Source organism: Rosa rugosa, chromosome 2 (genome assembly GCF_958449725.1).
Source record: "Rosa rugosa chromosome 2, drRosRugo1.1, whole genome shotgun sequence".
Classification (NCBI taxonomy): Eukaryota; Viridiplantae; Streptophyta; class Magnoliopsida; order Rosales; family Rosaceae; genus Rosa; species Rosa rugosa.
In genome coordinates, this window is record NC_084821.1 from 38548161 (window position 1) to 38566542 (window position 18382).

Here is an 18382-nt window from a genome sequence, read left to right on the forward strand (position 1 = left end):
GAGAGCTTGTAGGAAAAGAACAAAGACACTTCTCGTTAAAGAATTTGGAGGAATTTGGCTCGTGAGAGGGGTAATCTTGCCCCCCAAGTATCTTTATTGGTTGACGAGGCATGATCTTCAATTGTAATTTGGGAGATGACGGTGTCCCAATATCGGCTTTGTCGCCAACTGTCGCCAACTTCTCTTGATCAAAGGGATGATCATGGGTCATATCTTGCCCTCCATGCATCTGATCAGTAGCCACATATTTGGCTTGATCAGTGGAGAAATCAGATATTTGTTCAGAGACAATTGTATTGTCAGAAGAACAATCTTGTTGATGACCTTTTCCATGCACAGCCTCTGTGTAAGGCTGTGACTCACCAGTGAGATCCTTAGGTTGATTGCCACCTATAGGCAAGTTAGTCTCAGAAATGACCTCTTCGCGAGCAGGTTTTTGACGTTCCAATTCGCCTTGCTGCGAATTAGCCAAGCTGGAACCTTCCTCGCATAAGGTTGTGAACTCAGATGTGATGTTCGCGGCATGTTGAGTGGTCTGTTTGTCACTGCTCAAGAAAGGCTTATGGAATTGTTCTCTAACTTCTCGAGCGTTCTGCTCAATTTGTTGGTCCCAATCGCGAAACCTCTGCTTTGTTTTTGCGATCAAACTGGCCATGTCTCTGGCTCGCTTTTCTTTATGCCTCTCGACGTTGGCCATGATGATCGCCAGCTGTTCCTCAATGCTTGCCCCCTCTGGGATGGGAATAGGCATAAACTCATCATTAATGGCAGTATCGCCAGTGGTGGCAACATTGACCATCTATTTACTTTAGGAATTTCTTTTGGTAAAGATTTTCCCCTAGCATCTCAATGATGGCGAACAAATGCAAAAAGACTCTAGTGTAGTCCCACTGGGCGTGCCAAAATGTTTGGTTCCAATTTTGCTGCAGCTGGTCAACAGTCTCTTTTCTTGCGCGGGCGTGCCAGCACCGTTCGGGTGCGGTCGTCGGGGGTGTCCCTTGACCTGACTTCTATCAAGCGATTGTAGACGAGGAGAGCACCAACCTCGTCGTGGGATTCTTTGTGTCTCGTGGTAAGGACTTTGCTGAAGTTTCTTCTTGTTCACAAGTCGATACTCAATATTGCAGATTGAGCAGAGCGAAATCACCGGGAAGTATTGAGATCTTGCTAAAGCGTGACTTTAGCTTGGCTGGGTTGCTAGGGCGTTACCCTTGCTTGACTGGTTCTGTAACCGTTGTGGTCGCGGCACTACCGTCGGCTCCCGAGGAGACTAGGACCGAAGCACGTTGACAGAGGGTTTGGTGGCACTGAAAGTCGGCTTCTGAGAAGACTAGGACTAGGAGTGTGATCACCGGTAAGAGAAAGAGAAGGAGAGGAGTTGCTCTTAGAGAGGTTGCTCTAGAGAGAACTTAGATCATCTTAGAGATGTTTTGATATTGTGAATGTGTCTTGGTATCGGTGTTTGGTCATGGTACTACAATCGGCTCTCGAGGAAACTAGGACCGAAGTACGTTGACAGAGGGTTTAGTGGCACTGAAAGTCGGCTTCTGAGAAGACTAGGACTAGGAGTGTGATCACCGGTAAGAGAAGAGAAGGAGAGGAGTTGCTCTTAGAGAGGTTGCTTTAGAGAGAACTTAGATCATCTTAGAGATGTTTTGATGTTGTGAATGTGTGTTTTAGAATGAGAGGAGAAGGTGTTTATATAGGGAAGAAAAAGAAGAGTGAAATGATGAGTGGAAGAAAAATAATGAAAGTGGAGTATGAAAGTGATTTGTAAAATATGGAAAAGATAGAGAAATGATGAAATGAAAGCAAAGCATGAAGGTGTAGAAACATGGAAGTGATGATGATCTATTAAAGAGATTGTAGTAGAAAAATATATCCAAGGAAAAAAAGAAAAGCATCTAGCTTTCTTCATGTGGGTAGGAAACATGAACATGTGAATATTGAGCTGGTTTTAGGTCAGTTTCTGCCCCTTTATTCCTTCAATTATTTCTCCAACAAGACTTCAGAATGAGCCTTGGACTTCTTCATAAAAAATGTTCCACTATGAGTGTAGATCATCCTGACAAATTTTCAGAGCTTTATTCCATGCGGTTGGGCTGGAAATGCTGCTGGACCTCTTACAGGTCCAGTTTTCCAGTTTTGCTTCTGCAAAAGATTGGACTAATTGTTTGAATGCATTTCACTCAAAAATATCTCTAGCACTTATCATAAGAAATGATCCTTTGGATGTCTAGATTTAATCTGGAAAGTTTTAGCTCATTTCGATTTCATTTGGTTAGTCTGCCGCCCCTCCTTCCTTGTTTAGCTCGGTTTCTCCTAGCCGAAGTAGGAAAATGTGCTAAAGTTGACTTTTCATGTTTCCATGCTTCCATAGTAGGCTTTATTTAGCCTCTAAATATATATTTCGAACTTGTCGAAAATATATAGCTTGAGCCACTGACATTGGCTCAATTTCTCCAAGACACGCCTTGTCAGGCCAAAATGCTTATTTTGGGTCCAAACACCCAGCACCTGCACTGTCATTGCGGTGACAGCCAGACTAATCGACTGCACCGCAGACGCACGAACCCAAAGGATCCCTCAAATCTGCTGGCCACAGGATGGAACTGGGATTCGAACGCTAGACCTACGGGTTCTAGACTAGGCCGTTCGACCAGCACACCACACCACGTGGTTGCTTACTAAGTTAATTAAACCAAGCTTTGGTAACGTTTCTCCTGACAATCAAGTTCTTTAATGTGCCGCGGCTAATTAGCCACGATAATTCATTACGCCTTGTGGGTCCGTGGTAATTCATTAAGCCTTGTGAGTCATTTGATCTCAGTAACGGTTCTCCGAACACGTTATCTTCTACCATAAATTTGAGAATCAATTTTGTAAATCTTTAATGTGTCGCGGCTAATTAGCGGCGGTCATTCATTACGCTTTGTGGGTCGAGACCACCTATCTGCCACATGAGCCTTGCCAAATATTGGTTCAAACATTTGTGAAATGGGAGATGTTGTGATTTGGGGAGCAGGGTGGCTCCAGAAGAATAAGGATGGATTGTTTAAAAGTTTAATTGTCTTTCTACAAGTTTTGGGTAGTCCATTTTTAGGGGAAGTTCCGCCAAATTTTTGGTAGAATTTCTTCGAAGGTGGGCCCCGTAGGGCTACTTTGGATTTCAGAGGGAAATCCGGGGCGGGTTCTATCATATTCCAATAAAATGAAGAAATATATGTAAAATCTGATAGAAAAAAATAAAAAATAGAAAAAAGAAAACTCAGTTATTCACAGATAAACATATGGTATGAAATATTTGAGGTTATGTTGGGGCGTAAAATTTTAACAACGGTTCCTAGTCAGGATATATATGACCTAATAAAGAGGCAAATTAATCTGGTTGAGAAAAGCATCTCGAAGTGAAACCTCTGAATGCAAATTTGGGTGAAGAGAAATCTCATCAAAGAGAATCTGGGTGAGGAGAAATCATCTCAAAGCGAATCTAGATAAAAAGTAATTCCCTAAATTAAAATTTGTGTGAGGAGAGATCTCCTCAAGGCGAATATATAACAGAGGAGAAATATCCTCAAAGGAAATTCGAGTGAGAAGTTGAATCCAGGTGAAGAGAAATTCCCTCAAGACGAATCTGGGTGAGGAGAATTCATGATGAAGCAATTTCAGTAAATTAAATGTTACAAAATTGATGGAGCCATGTTTCAAAAAATAACTTATTGTAGTTCAAAAACTTGATGAAACCACCTAGAGTCTCTTTTTAGATGTAGATGAAGTTGACATTCATATATATTTATATGTAAATTCAATAAATTAACTCTTCTAAAAAAGATATATTTTTCAGAATATCCCTGATATTTCCAATATCTCATTTTTTAAAGTTCAGATAGATATGTAAAAGCTAATATTGTAATCCTTGGACCAAACTCAATAGTTTGTATCTGCTTATTGCTCAAAATTAATATGGTTTAGCACTCGAAAGTAATAGACCCATTTACAGGAAATTAGCAAATTATAGCTCTCTATATCTTTCTCAATCTTGCAAATATGGTTTAGTACGCACATCATTTGTTTGTATATGTTTATGCTAAAAATATGAGTTCTCTATAACGTGGAGTGAATAGACATTTACAGGACATAGTGCAATTATCGAGTCACAGTTTGCAATATATTCGTCATTCCTGAAATTAACTGTTTAAATCTGAGTCACATAAACGTGTTGATTCATGGATATAAAAGTATACACTAATTAACTGTGGTTTTCCACAAGTAGAAAAGCATAGTTGTTGGTAAAGTTAAACAAATAATGCATACCAAGTATCAACAACTATAGTAATGGTTCATATAATACTCTATTATATGTTGTTTCCTTTTCTTTTTGACTATTGCTGAGAAAACGCGTTGCTTTTTTCTTGTGCGCTCAATTGGCTTCTTTCGCATTTTCCACTAGTGGGGTCTTCTGTACATTTCCTTTGCTTTTCTCTGAAGTGAAACCGACTCTTGCTTTTGCTCTTGTTGATTTGTATGTTCACTCAACTCTCATTCCATTTGCAAAGGAGAAATAGAAACTTTTGAGTAAACGGAGCAACAGATCTGAAGTTGAGAATCACAGGAAGCTTGCAAAGGCGATCAGATCTGAAGCTTGTTTTGATAGGTACTACTTACACTGTTGAAAATATGGTAAATCTAGTTCAAAACAAATGTTGAGGCTGATTTAGATCTCAGAACTGGAGTCATTACGAATTAACGAACCACGTTGCTTTTCTGTCTAGTCAGGAAACCATGGCTGAAGTTGTGGGTGGAGCTTTTCTCTCTTCTGCTCTTGCTGTTCTGTTTGATAGGATGGCTTCCCGTCCGGTTCTTGACTTCATCCGAGGAAAGAAGAACACCACTGAGCTGCTCCGTAAGTTGAAGATTAAGTTGCGGTCGGTTAATAAGTTGCTCGATGATGCAGAGGAGAAGCAACTCATCAAAGACTCTGGCGTCAGGGAATGGCTTAATGAGCTTAAAGATGTTCTCTATCATGCTGATGACCTGTTGGATGACATCAATACTGAAGCTCTGCGTTGCAAGATGGAACAAGAAGATTCTGGAAGCCGCAGCACCAATCAGGTACTGAACTCTGGTTCCATTTCCATTCATCAACTTGACGAAAGGATACAGGAGATTCTTGACGAATTAGAACTTATTGTCAATGAAAAAGATGTGCTTGATTTGAAAGAGGGTGTTAAGGCTAGGCCACAAGAAAGACTGCCTACAACTTCTTTGGTAGTAGAGTCTAGTGTATATGGAAGGGATGAAGAAAAGGAGGCCATTATCAAATTATTGTTAGCGGATGGTATGACTGGAAATAAGATAGATGTGCTTCCAATTGTGGGCATGGGTGGGCTTGGAAAGACCACTCTTGCTCAACTCGCATACAACGATGACAGAGTCAAGCGACATTTTGAGTATCAATCATGGTCTTGTATTTCAGTAGAATTTGATGTTATCAAAATAACACAGACAATTTATGGGGCGGTCACTTCACAAACTTGTAACATCACAGATCTAGACATGCTTCAAGTTGAACTAAAGAAGGCGTTGTCAGGGAAGAAATTTCTCTTTGTTCTTGATGATGTTTGGGATGTGAATTTAACGAAGTGGGATAGCTTGAGCCGACCCTTTGAGAGTGGAGGTCATGGAAGTAAGATCATTGTCACAACACGTGATGAAGGTGTCGCACGCAAGATGGGTACCCTTCAAAGTCAACATCTAATGCAACTAACAGAGGAAGACTGCTGGTCGTTGTTCTCAAAACATATCTTCTGGAATGGAGGAGATCCGTCGCTTGAAGTGATTGGAAAACAGATTGTTCAAAAGTGTAAAGGACTCCCTTTAGCTGCAAAATCACTTGGGGGTCTTTTACGTTCTGAACCGAGTATTGAAAAATGGAAAGAAATATTGAACAATGACATATGGGAGTCGCGGGATGAGGACAATGACATTTCGCCTGCTCTATGGTTGAGCTACCATTATCTACCTCCACATCTGAAGCGTTGTTTTGCTTACTGTTCCATATTTCCTCAAGATTATGAGTTTTACAAATCGAAGCTGGTTTTGTTGTGGATGGCTGAAGATCTCTTACCACTGAAAAGTCTGAAATCGAATACTACAATAGAAAAGTTTGGAGATAAGTGCTTTGATCATCTAGTGTCAAGGTCATTTTTTCATCTTGCACCAAATCAGTATCCTCTTGAGCCAACTTTCACAATGCATGACCTTATCCATGACTTAGCAAAGTTTGTCTCCGGAGAGTTTTGTGTTAGGTTGGAGGACAATGACTCAGTGCTGGAAAATGTTAGCAAGAGTCGTCACTTTTCGTGTGCAACCGGCAGTTTTGATCAATGGGACAGTTTGTATGAAGCCAAGTATTTGAGGACCTTTCTAGTATCAAGATATAAATACCAACGTCCCAACTTAGATTTTGATATATTCTTGAAGCTTCAGTGTTTAAGAGTGCTCAATTTATCAAGCTACAATATTGGTGAGCTGCCTAGTTCAATTAGCAAGTTGAAGCATCTAAGGCACTTGGACTTGTCTGGCACATCAATTAAAAAGTTACCTGATGAAATGTGTACTTTATATAATTTACAGACGTTATTGTTGTCGTTTTGTAGCAATCTAGTTGAGTTGCCAACTGATTTGGGAAGATTAATCAACTTGCGTCATCTTGATCTCAGTGGCACTTGGATAAAAAAGATGCCACCAAGGATGGGCAAAATGAAAGATCTCCAAACATTAAGAGGTCGGTTTGTCCTAGACAAATACACTGGTGATAACATTGTGGAGATTAAAGAGCTTCAGCAGTTGCGCGGAACACTCTGGATCTCGGGGCTTCGCCATATTGTGCATGTCACAGATGCCATTATGAGAAAGAAGAAGCATCTGGATGAATTAGTTTTGGAATGGGGAGGCAAGTCTGGTGACACCGACGATACACAAAAACAGAGAGATGTGCTGGAGAACCTCCAACCTCATACAAACCTTAAAAAACTCGAGATTCGATCTTATGGGGGCACAAGATTTCCAGGTTGGTTGGAAGATCATTCTAGTTTATCTAATCTGGTTCGTCTTCAGCTTCTGGATTGCGGAAATTGTTTGTCCTTGCCATCAGTTGAGCAGCTACCCTCCCTCCAAGTGCTTGAGATTGAAGGATTAATTAATGGAGTGGTGACTTGGGGTTCCAAGCCTTTTCCAAATCTTCGTACGCTGAGTCTGAAATCTTGTCCCGAGGTAACCGGGGCATTCACGTCAGCCTGCTTCCCAAAGCTTGAAAGCCTCAAATGGGAGGATGTGAATGTAGAATCTCTTAATTACCCTTCACTCCTCTCCCTTGTCCGACTTGAAATAATTTCATGCCCCAATTTTGTTTGTTTTCCCGATGCGCCCAATTTGAAGACCTTACTTGTCCAAAAATGTCCGAAACTGAGGTCATTGCCACAACACATGCACAACCTTCTCCCATCTCTCGAGCACTTGTATTTATCTGATTGTCCAGAATTGGAATCATTTCCCGAAGGGGGATTGCCGTCTAAGTTGGAAAACTTGTACATCTGGCGTTGCAAGAAACTCCTGATTGGAAACCGTATGCAGTGGGGTCTACCAACACTCACCTCTCTCAAAATCTTGTGGGTCGACTTTCGGGGATGTGAACAAGTTGTAGATTCATTTCCAGACGAGGGGCTGCTGCCCACCACTCTCGGAAAACTCGGGATCTACAGTATTTCAAAGCTGGACGACAAGGGGTTTAGACAACTCACCTCTCTTAAAGAGTTGACAATTGGCCATTGCCCAGAACTCCGGTGCTTGCCAGATGAAGGGCTACCCACTTCTATTAGTTATCTGGGCTACTCACCTCTCTTTTTTTTTTTTCCCTATTGTCCATTGCTTGTCCTGTAATGGTATCCTTCAATCATCTAAGATTGTCTCCATATTTTGCAGTCATCTCGGAATGAATAAGCTCTCAGGCACAATTCCATCAAAGCTTTTTAGCTTAAACATGAGCCTGATACATGTGTAAGATTAAATACACGACGCACACACCCATACACAGATATATTGGAAATGTAGACACTGAGAATTGGGGATATCTGTGCATTATAGAAAGTGTGACCTGTTTTCCTTGGAGTCTTTTCATATTTATTGACCATTTTGAACATAAAACTTCCTAACTCCTTAACTCTCTAATATAGTTTATCCTCAGATTATTTTTCTTTCTCATACAATTAGCATCCCCTTATACATTTCCTGCTCAGGCTCTTCGAAAGTAATCAACTCATTGGCAGCATCCCTTCCAGCCTTGGACTTGTAAAGTCTTTGGAGGTTGTGTGAGTATCAATTCCACAAATTCTCTAATACATTATGTGGATTCTATTTTTTTGTTCTATTGTTCTCCGAATCAAGTTCTTTTAATGAAGTATAACTGTCTGATTACAGGCGATTTGATAGAAACATGTTAACTGGGCCTATTCCTCTGAGCCTCTACAGTCTTACAAATGTCTCTCAGCTGTGAGTAGATTAAAACCTTGCCAGATATTACTTTATACTGTTTCAGGAGAGTTGTTACCATTCATTATGAAGAACCTTATAGAGGCCTCTGGTAATCATATTCTTAGATTCTTGTCTAATAACAAGCTAAGCGGCCCTGCTCCCAACCTTACTGGCATGAACCTTCTCCATTATGTGCAAGTTACAAATAATGGAGAAGGTTCATGCCAGTTATGTTACTTTAGTAAACATTTTTATGTTACATTTTCAACAATATGTTTCCTATTAATGCTCGATTCATCCATGGCTACACATTTGTCAAGTTTCATGGATTTTCAGGGACTCAAGTCTCTCATTTCAATAATGTACTGTTAAATGTTAAAAACAAAATTGAAAGTAAAATATTCCCTTATGTATCAGAATGTGTATTCATAGTCTAATACTCTTAAACTAGTATCAAATTTTGACAGCTTTTTATTTAAAATTTATGCCAGGATTCTCTACGTTATGTCTTTGTTTTGGACCACATCAGAGTGTTTTCATAGATGAAGCAGTGATTGAAAGAATGTAATTGCAGGTGGCTCTAGTACTTTCAGCACCAACTTCATTGTCGCCTCTTGGTATTTTTCTTTTTAATTTTTTTGTTTCTTTTTGTCTTTACCCCTTTTTTTTTTTTCATTGACGCTTAGTTATTTTATTATTTTCAATTTTTGACAGGTTCCCTGGTTGATCCGGTTACTATCCAGTTTAGAGCCTCTGAATCATCAATTATTGAAAAGTTCTAGGTACAGGTCTGAGCTAAGCATTCTCTATGCAGATCTTCTTTTCTGAAGTTTTCTTAGGTACGTTATTTAAACTTATATGCCTTGGTTCTAATTTGGACTTGACTATGTGTCTTTATGACTAATTTAGTTTGGTTTTTTTTTTCTTCGAATTCCTAAAATCAAGGAAATTGCCTGTATCGAATCACCATATCTATTTTAGTCATACGTTTTAAGAGATGAACTCTTTATATGCACACCATCTGTTTGTGGAAATGCATGCTTCATTGTCTTTCTAAATTTGATGAAGGATGACCAAATTATTGAGTTTGTAACTTATTGTATACTTGAAAGTGTAATTGTTTTGCTGTTTCTTTCTCGTCAAACCATTCAGTAATGCAATTAATAAAAAGATAGTGCAGTCTGGCTTGCATTGTTATAAGTTTAGGTTGATTTTACTCATTGAAAAGTCTCTAGAACCTCCAGTGTATAGACTCATGTATAGCACATGTATAATGTATTCCGATCGTCGAATCATGGTTCTTTATGTCTTCCTCATTCTATAAAATCGCTGGTTGAATCTGGGTCAGAAAAATGTATTTTATTTTTTATTTTGCTTTTTTATTTTTTATTTTTTATTTTTATTTATTTTTTTTATAAGTGGAGTAGATCAAGACGGTGAGATCTAAGAGACTTTATAGGAACGCTTAGAAACCCAGTACACAGATAAGAAAAATTATATGGATTGATTATATGTAAAGTAGTTCTTAGGATACTTGAGGTTAGCATATATTGGTTTGAATAATTTCCATCCTGCTGGATAAGGTTAGCTACTTGAGCAACCTTTCTTTTCTTCGGAGCTTATGCATTGGTGATTATTAGATCAAATGTGAGTTTTATGCTGCTGAACATAATTCATCTCCTTCAAGTTTCAGGTGTTGAATCAGTAGTTATCTCATTGGACTGGGGAATCTCCTTCTTACAGATTTATTTTTATTTATTTTTTAATCGCAGGATTCCCTCCTCCCATAATTGGCAGGGGAATGTTTGCTGCTGTTTATAGGCTGTTGTTTTCTAATAAAAGAAAACTGTCGCAAACAGGATGTGTACAAAGAATTTCCTGGTAATCCTCGATTCATCCATGGCTGCACATTGCTCAACTTTGATGGATTATGTGTCAATATATATCATCCTGAGAAAGATGCATACTCTTGAATGTTAAAATACCAAAAACATTGCCTTATGTGTACATCAAACTGTGTGTTCATACTTCATATTCCTCTGCTCTTTAGCCTCAAAAAATTTCATCTTGAGACAGATGCATACTTTTGAATGTTAAAATACCAAAAACATTCCCTGATGGGTATATCAAACTGTGTGTTCATAGTCCTCTGCTCTTTAGCATCAAATATGACAACTTTTTGTGGTCAAAGTTAGAGTGAGTTAGAGTAGGATTCTCTACATTGAAGTATTGTGAACCGAGTTAGATTGAGAGATTGAAAGAATTAACTGCAGGTGCTTCTAGTACTTGAGGCACCACCTCCAATGGTTGAATATTGGCTTTCAATCTTCCCAAAAGTAAATGAAAATTTCTACTTGCATTTCTAAGCATTGTCTACATGCATTTTCTCTTCCAGAGTTGTCTAAGCCCTCGTTTGGTTTGAGAATAAAATTGATGGGAAACTTATTCCATTTTTTCTTATTGGGATGGGAAATCAAGATCTTGTAATGTTTGGGTATCACTAACAAAGCAAACAGAAAATTAATAATATTTAAGATATGGTTGACATTCACAACTATAATATCAATATTTTCTTACTAAAATTGTGTAATTATTGCTAGAGTTGTGTAAATGATGCTAAGAAGTGACACAGCGAAATGAATCCCAAGAATGATGGAGGGATCCATTCGGAATGGAGGAGATGGAATTCCATGAGGAAGTGGAAATGGGTAAGTTTAATTGTATCCTACTGCTTCTTTGTTTTCATTTTTCCTTATTTGAGTGGACTCTGTGGTATCTAAGTATCTAACTGTGTTTGTTTTGCAACTGAAATGCAGAATATGCAAAAGAGAAATCAGGTGACAAGTCTGCACAGAAGGCTGCAATTAAGGCTTACAAAAAATCAAAGAATTCTGATGCTGCACATCAGGATTGGTAATTCATTATGTCACTTTTTTTATTCTTATTTTTTTTTTTTGGTCTACTATTCAGTTAATTGAAAAAAGGAAAGTGAAACAATGACATCATTGAAATGCAGTGAGTTTGTGATTTTAATTTTAGATTATAGTTGCTGAGATATTTGTTAATGAGTAATGACAATACATAACAATGTGGCTTTACCGTCGAATTACTAAACCCGAGGGGAATTGCCCGAGGTATCGAACACCATGTGTTTGTGGAAATGCATGCTTCATTGACTTCTAAATTTGATGGTTGATGACCAAATTATTGATTTTAGATCTGTGTGCATTGCTCATTATGGTTTTACGTTAAAAGTATTTGTTTTGCACTTTTGCTGTTTCTTTCTTGTCTGAAACCATGAAATCCGATGAGTAAGGACATTGGAGAGTCTGGGCTTGCATAAGTATAAAGTTTGAGTTGATTGGAGTCACTGGAGTCTCTAGAACCTCCGGTACGTCCGTACGTATACCACCGTACACAACATAATGAAATTCACGAAATCACGGATCTCCACATCTTCCTCATTCTTGAAATGAACTGCTTGGTTATGGGTCACAAATGTGTTATTTAACACGTGCAATAAATCAGGACCTTTAACTGTAAATGGCTTTTAGGAAATCCTTGACTAATGCTGATCGACCAGCATAACCAGGAGCTATTTAAGTTTATACCAACTGTTGGTTATGCTGAAGTTCTAGATTCTTTTCCACCATCATATTTGTTAAGAAAGTTAGAAAAAAATAATGTAGTCAGAGGGGCAGAGTTTCTGACAACTAATGTGTTAACAGTATTATGATGTTTCCTTTGGCCTTCTAAACTAATTAAATGGGATCTGTGACCTATGTTTTCTATAGTCTTCCTATCAGCCTTATGAAAAATCCAGAGAAAGACTGTTAAATCCATGAGGCCGGTCCAGTTAGGAACCCAGCACACGAATCCCACCTTAAATATTGACAATTATGCACTAAGAAATTGGAATATCTGATGAACATGACAATTATACTAATTTAGGCATCAGACGGAAAGCGATGTGTTGCTGTTTCTTTGAGAATGATGTATTTGGTGAATTTCCTAAGCTTTTATGGAATATGAAAACGACTCATCCTTGTCTTTCTTGTTGTCAGTATTGTTTTTTCAACTCTTATCTCTTTGCAACGTATCTATTTGTTTTACCAGACATTATTATCCAAGTAACTTCCAAAGTGAAGAGGGGAAACAAAACTGAAACTCATTTTTTTCAAATTAGCTTTATCCTAGCAGTTGAGCTCAATAATATTCGGATAAACTCAAAATACTAACCTAGTCCTTGTGATGAATTGAGCAACTCAACTGATTAATTTGATGAGAATCATAAATACATTTTCATAGCTAAATTCAAGAGTCATTGACCTCAAATGACCATATATAGTTGTTGCATAACTAGACGTAGGGTGGTGTAATTCAATTCACATTGATTAAGGCTTGTATTTGACTTTTAAAGGGCAATACGAGTTCTAATTCATGAATGACAAATATTTTTGATTTTTCAATCTTAATTTTGCAGATCAGATACTCACTTGATCCAAATCGTTCAAACTATTAGCAATTTTTGAGATTGTAGATTCTTTGTAATCATCTATTTTCTATTGTTTATTTTTCTGCACAGACATTGTCATTAAGAAATATACGGAAGGAAAAAGGAAATTAAAAGTTTAACAATTACCAAGATTTTGGATCTGGCTTTTGCTGTAGTGTATTGTAAAATGCATATGGTTTAAGTTCCTCTAATTGGAGTGACTGCTTGCCAACTATGATTAACTTAATAAGGCTATGATATTAACGCCGGATATTATAAATAAAAGCTAGGGACCTAGTTTCATGGAAAGTTCGTACCTCTTGCAATAATCGAAATCAGTTTAGCAAATTACGCAGGAAAATTCAAACCCACAGCAGCAGTCCTTGCAAAGAAGCCAAAACTAATTTGGAGCTTTTTATCTGAGGATTGCACAGATGTATATATAAGTAACAGGTGGTAAAGAGCTTTCTTGTGCCTTTAGTTAGACTACCAAGAAGCTATAGAGTATCGTGTGTGCATCAATAAAAACAATCTGTTCTCTGTTTTGCACTTTCTTCTCTCTATCTTTTAGTAAACCAGGAATTAATTCATGGCTTTGGAAGTGGCGTTTGGAGCTGTTCTTACTGTTCTGGTTGATAGACTTGCTTCCCGCCGCGTTGTTGCCTTTATCCGTGGAAAGAAAGTCAATAATGTCGGGTTGATCAGGAAGTTGAAACAGATGTTACTTTCAGCTAATGCAGGGCTAGGTGATGCTGAAGAGAAGCAGACCAGAAACAAAGCGGTGAGGGCATGGCTTGGTGAGCTTAAAGATGCTCTTAATGAAGCAGACAGCTTGCTCAATGAGATAGGCTCCGAAGCTCTGCGACGCAGGCTGGAAGAAGCTGAATTTGGAAGCAGCAGCACAAGTGAGGTACAAAACTTGATCGATTCTAGTGATGAATTTGACGAAAGTCTTAAGCCCAAGATACTTGATATTCTTGATAACTTAGAGTACATTGTCGATGAAAAGAAAGTGCTTGGTTTGAGAGATGAGTTAACATTTGGTCTAGAAGAAAGCTTACCCACAACATCTTTGCAAGAGGACTCTGGTGTGTTGTATGGAAGGGACGAAGACAAGGAGATCATTGTCAAGTTACTATTATCAGACGATGCGTCGACATCCACCTCAAATCGTGTAAGGGTGATTCCAATTCTGGGCAGGACTGGGATTGGGAAGACAGAGCTTGCTCGGTCGGTAAACAATGATATTAGAGTGAAGAACCATTTTGACCTCCAAGCATGGATTTGGGTTTCAAAAGATTTTGATATTGTTGGAATTACACAAACAATTTATGGGTCAATCACTTCACAAAGGTGTGATATTGAGGACCTTAATCTGCTGCAGATTAAGCTCAAGGAGGCATTAACGGGGACGAGGTTTCTCTTGGTCCTTGATGATGTCTGGGACTTAAGTTACATTTCTTGGGATTTATTAAGGCGTCCCTTTGAGAATGAAGCATGTCAAAGTAAGATCATCATCACTACACGCGATAAACACATTGCATCCATGATGGGTACTCTTCCTGCTCATTATCTAATGGAAATATCCGATGAAGATTGCTGGTTGTTGTTTGTGAAGCACGCCTTTGAAAACGCAGGTACCACTGCACATTCAAATCCTGAAGTGATTCGAAGACAAATTGTTAGGAAATGTAAAGGCAGTCCTTTAGTTGCGAAAACACTCGGGGGTCTCATGCGCTCTGAAAGAAATCTAGATAAGTGGGAACTAATATTGGGCCAAGATCAGCCAGAGATTGCTCACACCGCTCGCATAGAGGGCGGTTGGGAACTCAATGAGTCCTACGCAAATCCTTGCTTGTAATACTCATTTGCATTCAAATAGTGTTGTGGTTAAATTCAGTTTCTACTAAATTTTAAATCTTTAAAAGTGTTTCTAAATTTTTAATGTCACTACTCCGAAATTCTCCAACTTCCTTTGGAGAGCTTATTCACAATCCCTCCCCTGTTTCAGGAAATTGTACAAGAGTATTCCCTCTCAACTCCGCAAGTTTTGTTGGCAATGTTAAAAAACAAGGATAGTAAGCAATGTATCAATTAGGGTGTGGCTATTGCCACCCTACCATTTTCTTAGTTCACTCTACAAATATTTGAATTATTGAAAAATTATATTACCCAAGTTGAAAATAACTAATAAGTACACTAATTTTCTAAAATCCAAATCTTTTGTAAGGAAAGCTAAATACATAACGGTTTTAGGAAGTCAGAAATTAGGAGAGAATAATCTGTGCTTTTATTGATAATAGGAGTCTCTTTATATAGAGGATTACAAGCAGAGAATATAAGTCTTACAAGGAAACTGAATCGTACAATCATTACAATCATTAGGATATCTCCAAAGATATCTATAAGACTAACTCTATTACAATATGGACAAGTCACTAGTGTTTGGGCCAGACACTTAAATTAGATGTCCTTAAACAATCCCGCTTGTGTTGGCCAAACGTGGTGCTCGTCTCGTTGTCTCGTCAAAAACCTTGTCAAGTAACAAAAACCCAGTAGGACAAAAATAACTTTGGTCGAAGGAGAAAAAGAATACAACACACGTTTCACGTTTCGAGACCAAACATGTAGACATATCCCCTTGATGTCTGCATCTACCTCGAATGACTAAGATCATGGGAGTTTGGATAACTTCCGCAAACTGATGCTATTAACATGTTTCTCAAAAGTGGATTTAGGTAATGACTTAGTGAACAAGTCTGCCACATTGTTCTCAGATAGAACCTGGTTCACTTTGATCTTGAGGAGAGTCTGTTGTTACTGATTTTGCTTGGTGTTATCGCCTTTGATGTAGTCTTGCTTCATTCGTTCAATACAAGTAACATTATTCTATAAATGCTCGTAGGCTCATTTGTGGTAGAATTCAAACCACAATTTCTTCGAACATGTTTAATTATGGATCTAATCCATATACATTCATGAACCGCTTCGTGACGAGCAATAATCTCTGCATGATTCGAAGAAGTAGCGACTAGGATCTGTTTTATAGACCTCCAAAATATCGCGGTCTTACTGAACCAGTTGAACAACCTTTATGTGGTCAAAGAAATACCTAGCACCAACAAAACCTTCCAAAGCACTAATGTCATTTTGGGATGGGGATACAGGACGCCAGCTAGTGTTGGTGCGTTCCTGGTGGGTGTTGGGTCCTAATCCATCATTTCTTTGTAGGGATCGAATGAGCTCATATCAATCGAACATCTCAGGTGTCAAAAGATATCGTTTACACCAGTCTAATGGCACAGAACTATACTTATCTAACAAGTTCACTGAAAATGAGATGTCCTGTCTTGTGCATTGAGCTAATTACTATAATGTACCTATTGTACTCAAGTAGGGCACTTCTGTCTCAAGCAGGGCACTTCTGTCTCAAGCACATCTTCGTCATCATCCTTCAAACGAATATGATCTTTTCTAGAATCAAGACTACAGATGATCATGGGCGTGCTTGAAGCCTTGACCTTGTCAAAACGCCTAAGCATCCATCAACACGGTACTCAAATTCCAAACCGAGAGAAAACTTTGTTCTCCCAAGATCCTTCATCTCAAACTTGGATTTCAAGTCTTCAACGGTTTCCCTAAACTCCTTAAGGACTTTCAATGAAGATCATGTCACCAACATGAACCGTGATAGAATCCAAAACAATGTCATAGAAACGGGCGGGCATATCCCTTCCTAATCAAGTAGTCACTCAGTAAGCGTTTCAAACTAATTGCAAAAGCGCTCCATCATTTAGAGCCACTTGACTTGACTAAATGAAGTCCATCATGGATCTTCTTATCTATTCCATATCTAAATCCCCAGAAAGATACGTAGTAACCACATTCATAAGCTGCATGTTTAGTTATTCGGAAACTACCAAACTGATAGGATAGTGGAGTGTAATGACATCCATTACAAGAGAATATGTCTCCTCATAGTTGATTCGAAGGCGTTTTGTGAGAAGCTTTGCACCATGAGGCGAGACTATCATATCTTTTTCTCATCACGCTTTCTAATGAAGTCCCATTAGATAACAGATTTTATGTTAGGATGTGTTGGCATCACTGGCTCGAAAAACCTGTAGACACCAAAAATTTAATGAAAATAAAATTCATTAAATAATTTGGTCAACACTCAAAATTATGACCAAACAAATTTAGTCAGCATGTAGGTCCCGCAAAATGTCCACGTGTCTTGTGAGTCAGCAAAATCACGCAGACTTAGAGAATGACACTTGACGATACATGAATGGCCCGACGGCAATAAATGAATTTGCTCCGGCTAAATCAATTGATATTAAAGCGGATCAATCAAATCAATTGATTCCGAATAAAATCAAGCATTAAATCTCGTCTGCTGATTAGATATCAATTTATTTAAATTGATAATCAAGAAGAAAATCAGCCATCAAATTAATTGGCTAATTCCTTAATAGTCGTAATTAAATCAGTTAATTAAAGCTGATTGATTTGATTATGCTATTAATAAAATACAAGTAAAATCAGCCATCAAATTAATTGGCTAATTCCTTAATAGTCGTGATTAAATCAGTTAATTAAAGCTGATTGATTTGATTATGCTATTAATAAAATACAATTAAAATCAGCCATCAAATTGATTGGCTAAATTCCTTAATAGTCATGATTAAATCGATCAATTAAAGCTGATTGATTTGATTATGCTATTAATGAAGATGCAATTAATTACGTGTCATCAAGGCATTCCAAATTGAGAGAGACGCCGACACTATAAATACCCCCTCTCAAATCAAGTGAAGGACTTCAGCGGAAGTAGAGAAAAATCACTCCCAAAGTTCATAAGTCTTCAAGCGCGTGAAGAGCCTTCAAGCTGCCAAATAGCCGGTTCATCACCAACCTCAAGCCAAAGCACTCGTCATGTGTCAACCCTCGTGGCCATCATACGACTCAAGATCAAGCATCAATCGCCCCTGAGTCAAGTACACCATCGAGGACGACGACAAACAGAGGGACACAAGCAGACGGAAGAAACCTCTCCAAAGCTCAGAAGGCTCCTAAGCTCGTGAAGAACCATCAAGCTGCCAAATAGCTGGTCTCTTTACCTCGCCGACTTCAGACAAGCAGGGGAAATCACCTACAAGCTCGGAAGTCGTCAAACACGCGGAGGATCAACAAGCACCAAACACATATGCTGATTCATCCACTATCAAAAGCCATACTCGCCACGTGATACCGCTCGTGGTTCAAATCTGATCAAGTTCAAGCCTCTACATCCCTTAATCATCTGTCGTCTTCAAGTCGTCAACAAAGCAAAACTTCTGCCAAGTTCTTCAT

At 38.5% G+C, this 18382-nt stretch overlaps 2 protein-coding genes across 16 annotated transcripts in view; both read left to right on the top strand.

Annotated features, from left to right (window-relative positions):
- Positions 1 to 11674, top strand: part of LOC133733225 (putative disease resistance RPP13-like protein 1) — an 83134-nt gene extending 71460 nt beyond the window's left edge. The window contains exons 1-9 of one of the 15 annotated variants that reach the window (XM_062160858.1): positions 4398 to 4654; positions 4777 to 8058; positions 8298 to 8369; positions 8479 to 8550; positions 9024 to 9149; positions 9247 to 9371; positions 10305 to 10413; positions 11133 to 11240; positions 11349 to 11674. In XM_062160858.1, coding sequence (XP_062016842.1) covers positions 4783 to 7941 — 3159 coding nt within the window. In that variant the 5' untranslated portion in view covers positions 4398 to 4654; positions 4777 to 4782 and the 3' untranslated portion in view covers positions 7942 to 8058; positions 8298 to 8369; positions 8479 to 8550; ... (3 more) ...; positions 11133 to 11240; positions 11349 to 11674. The other 14 variants (XM_062160862.1, XM_062160856.1, XM_062160855.1 and 11 more) reach the window with 14 other exon arrangements.
- A 1468-nt stretch (positions 11675 to 13142) lies between these two features.
- LOC133733228 (putative disease resistance RPP13-like protein 1) lies at positions 13143 to 14954 on the top strand. Its single transcript, XM_062160878.1, has one exon. The coding sequence runs from the start codon at positions 13617 to 13619 to the stop codon at positions 14886 to 14888; it is 1272 nt and encodes a 423-aa protein (XP_062016862.1). The 5' UTR covers positions 13143 to 13616; the 3' UTR covers positions 14889 to 14954.
- The last annotated feature ends 3428 nt before the right edge of the window (positions 14955 to 18382 follow it).

Excerpts from the sequence above, each read along its gene's own strand:
- LOC133733228 (XM_062160878.1), top strand. The coding sequence starts at position 13,617 with ATGGCTTTGGAAGTGGCGTTTGGAGCTGTTCTTACTGTTCTGGTTGAT.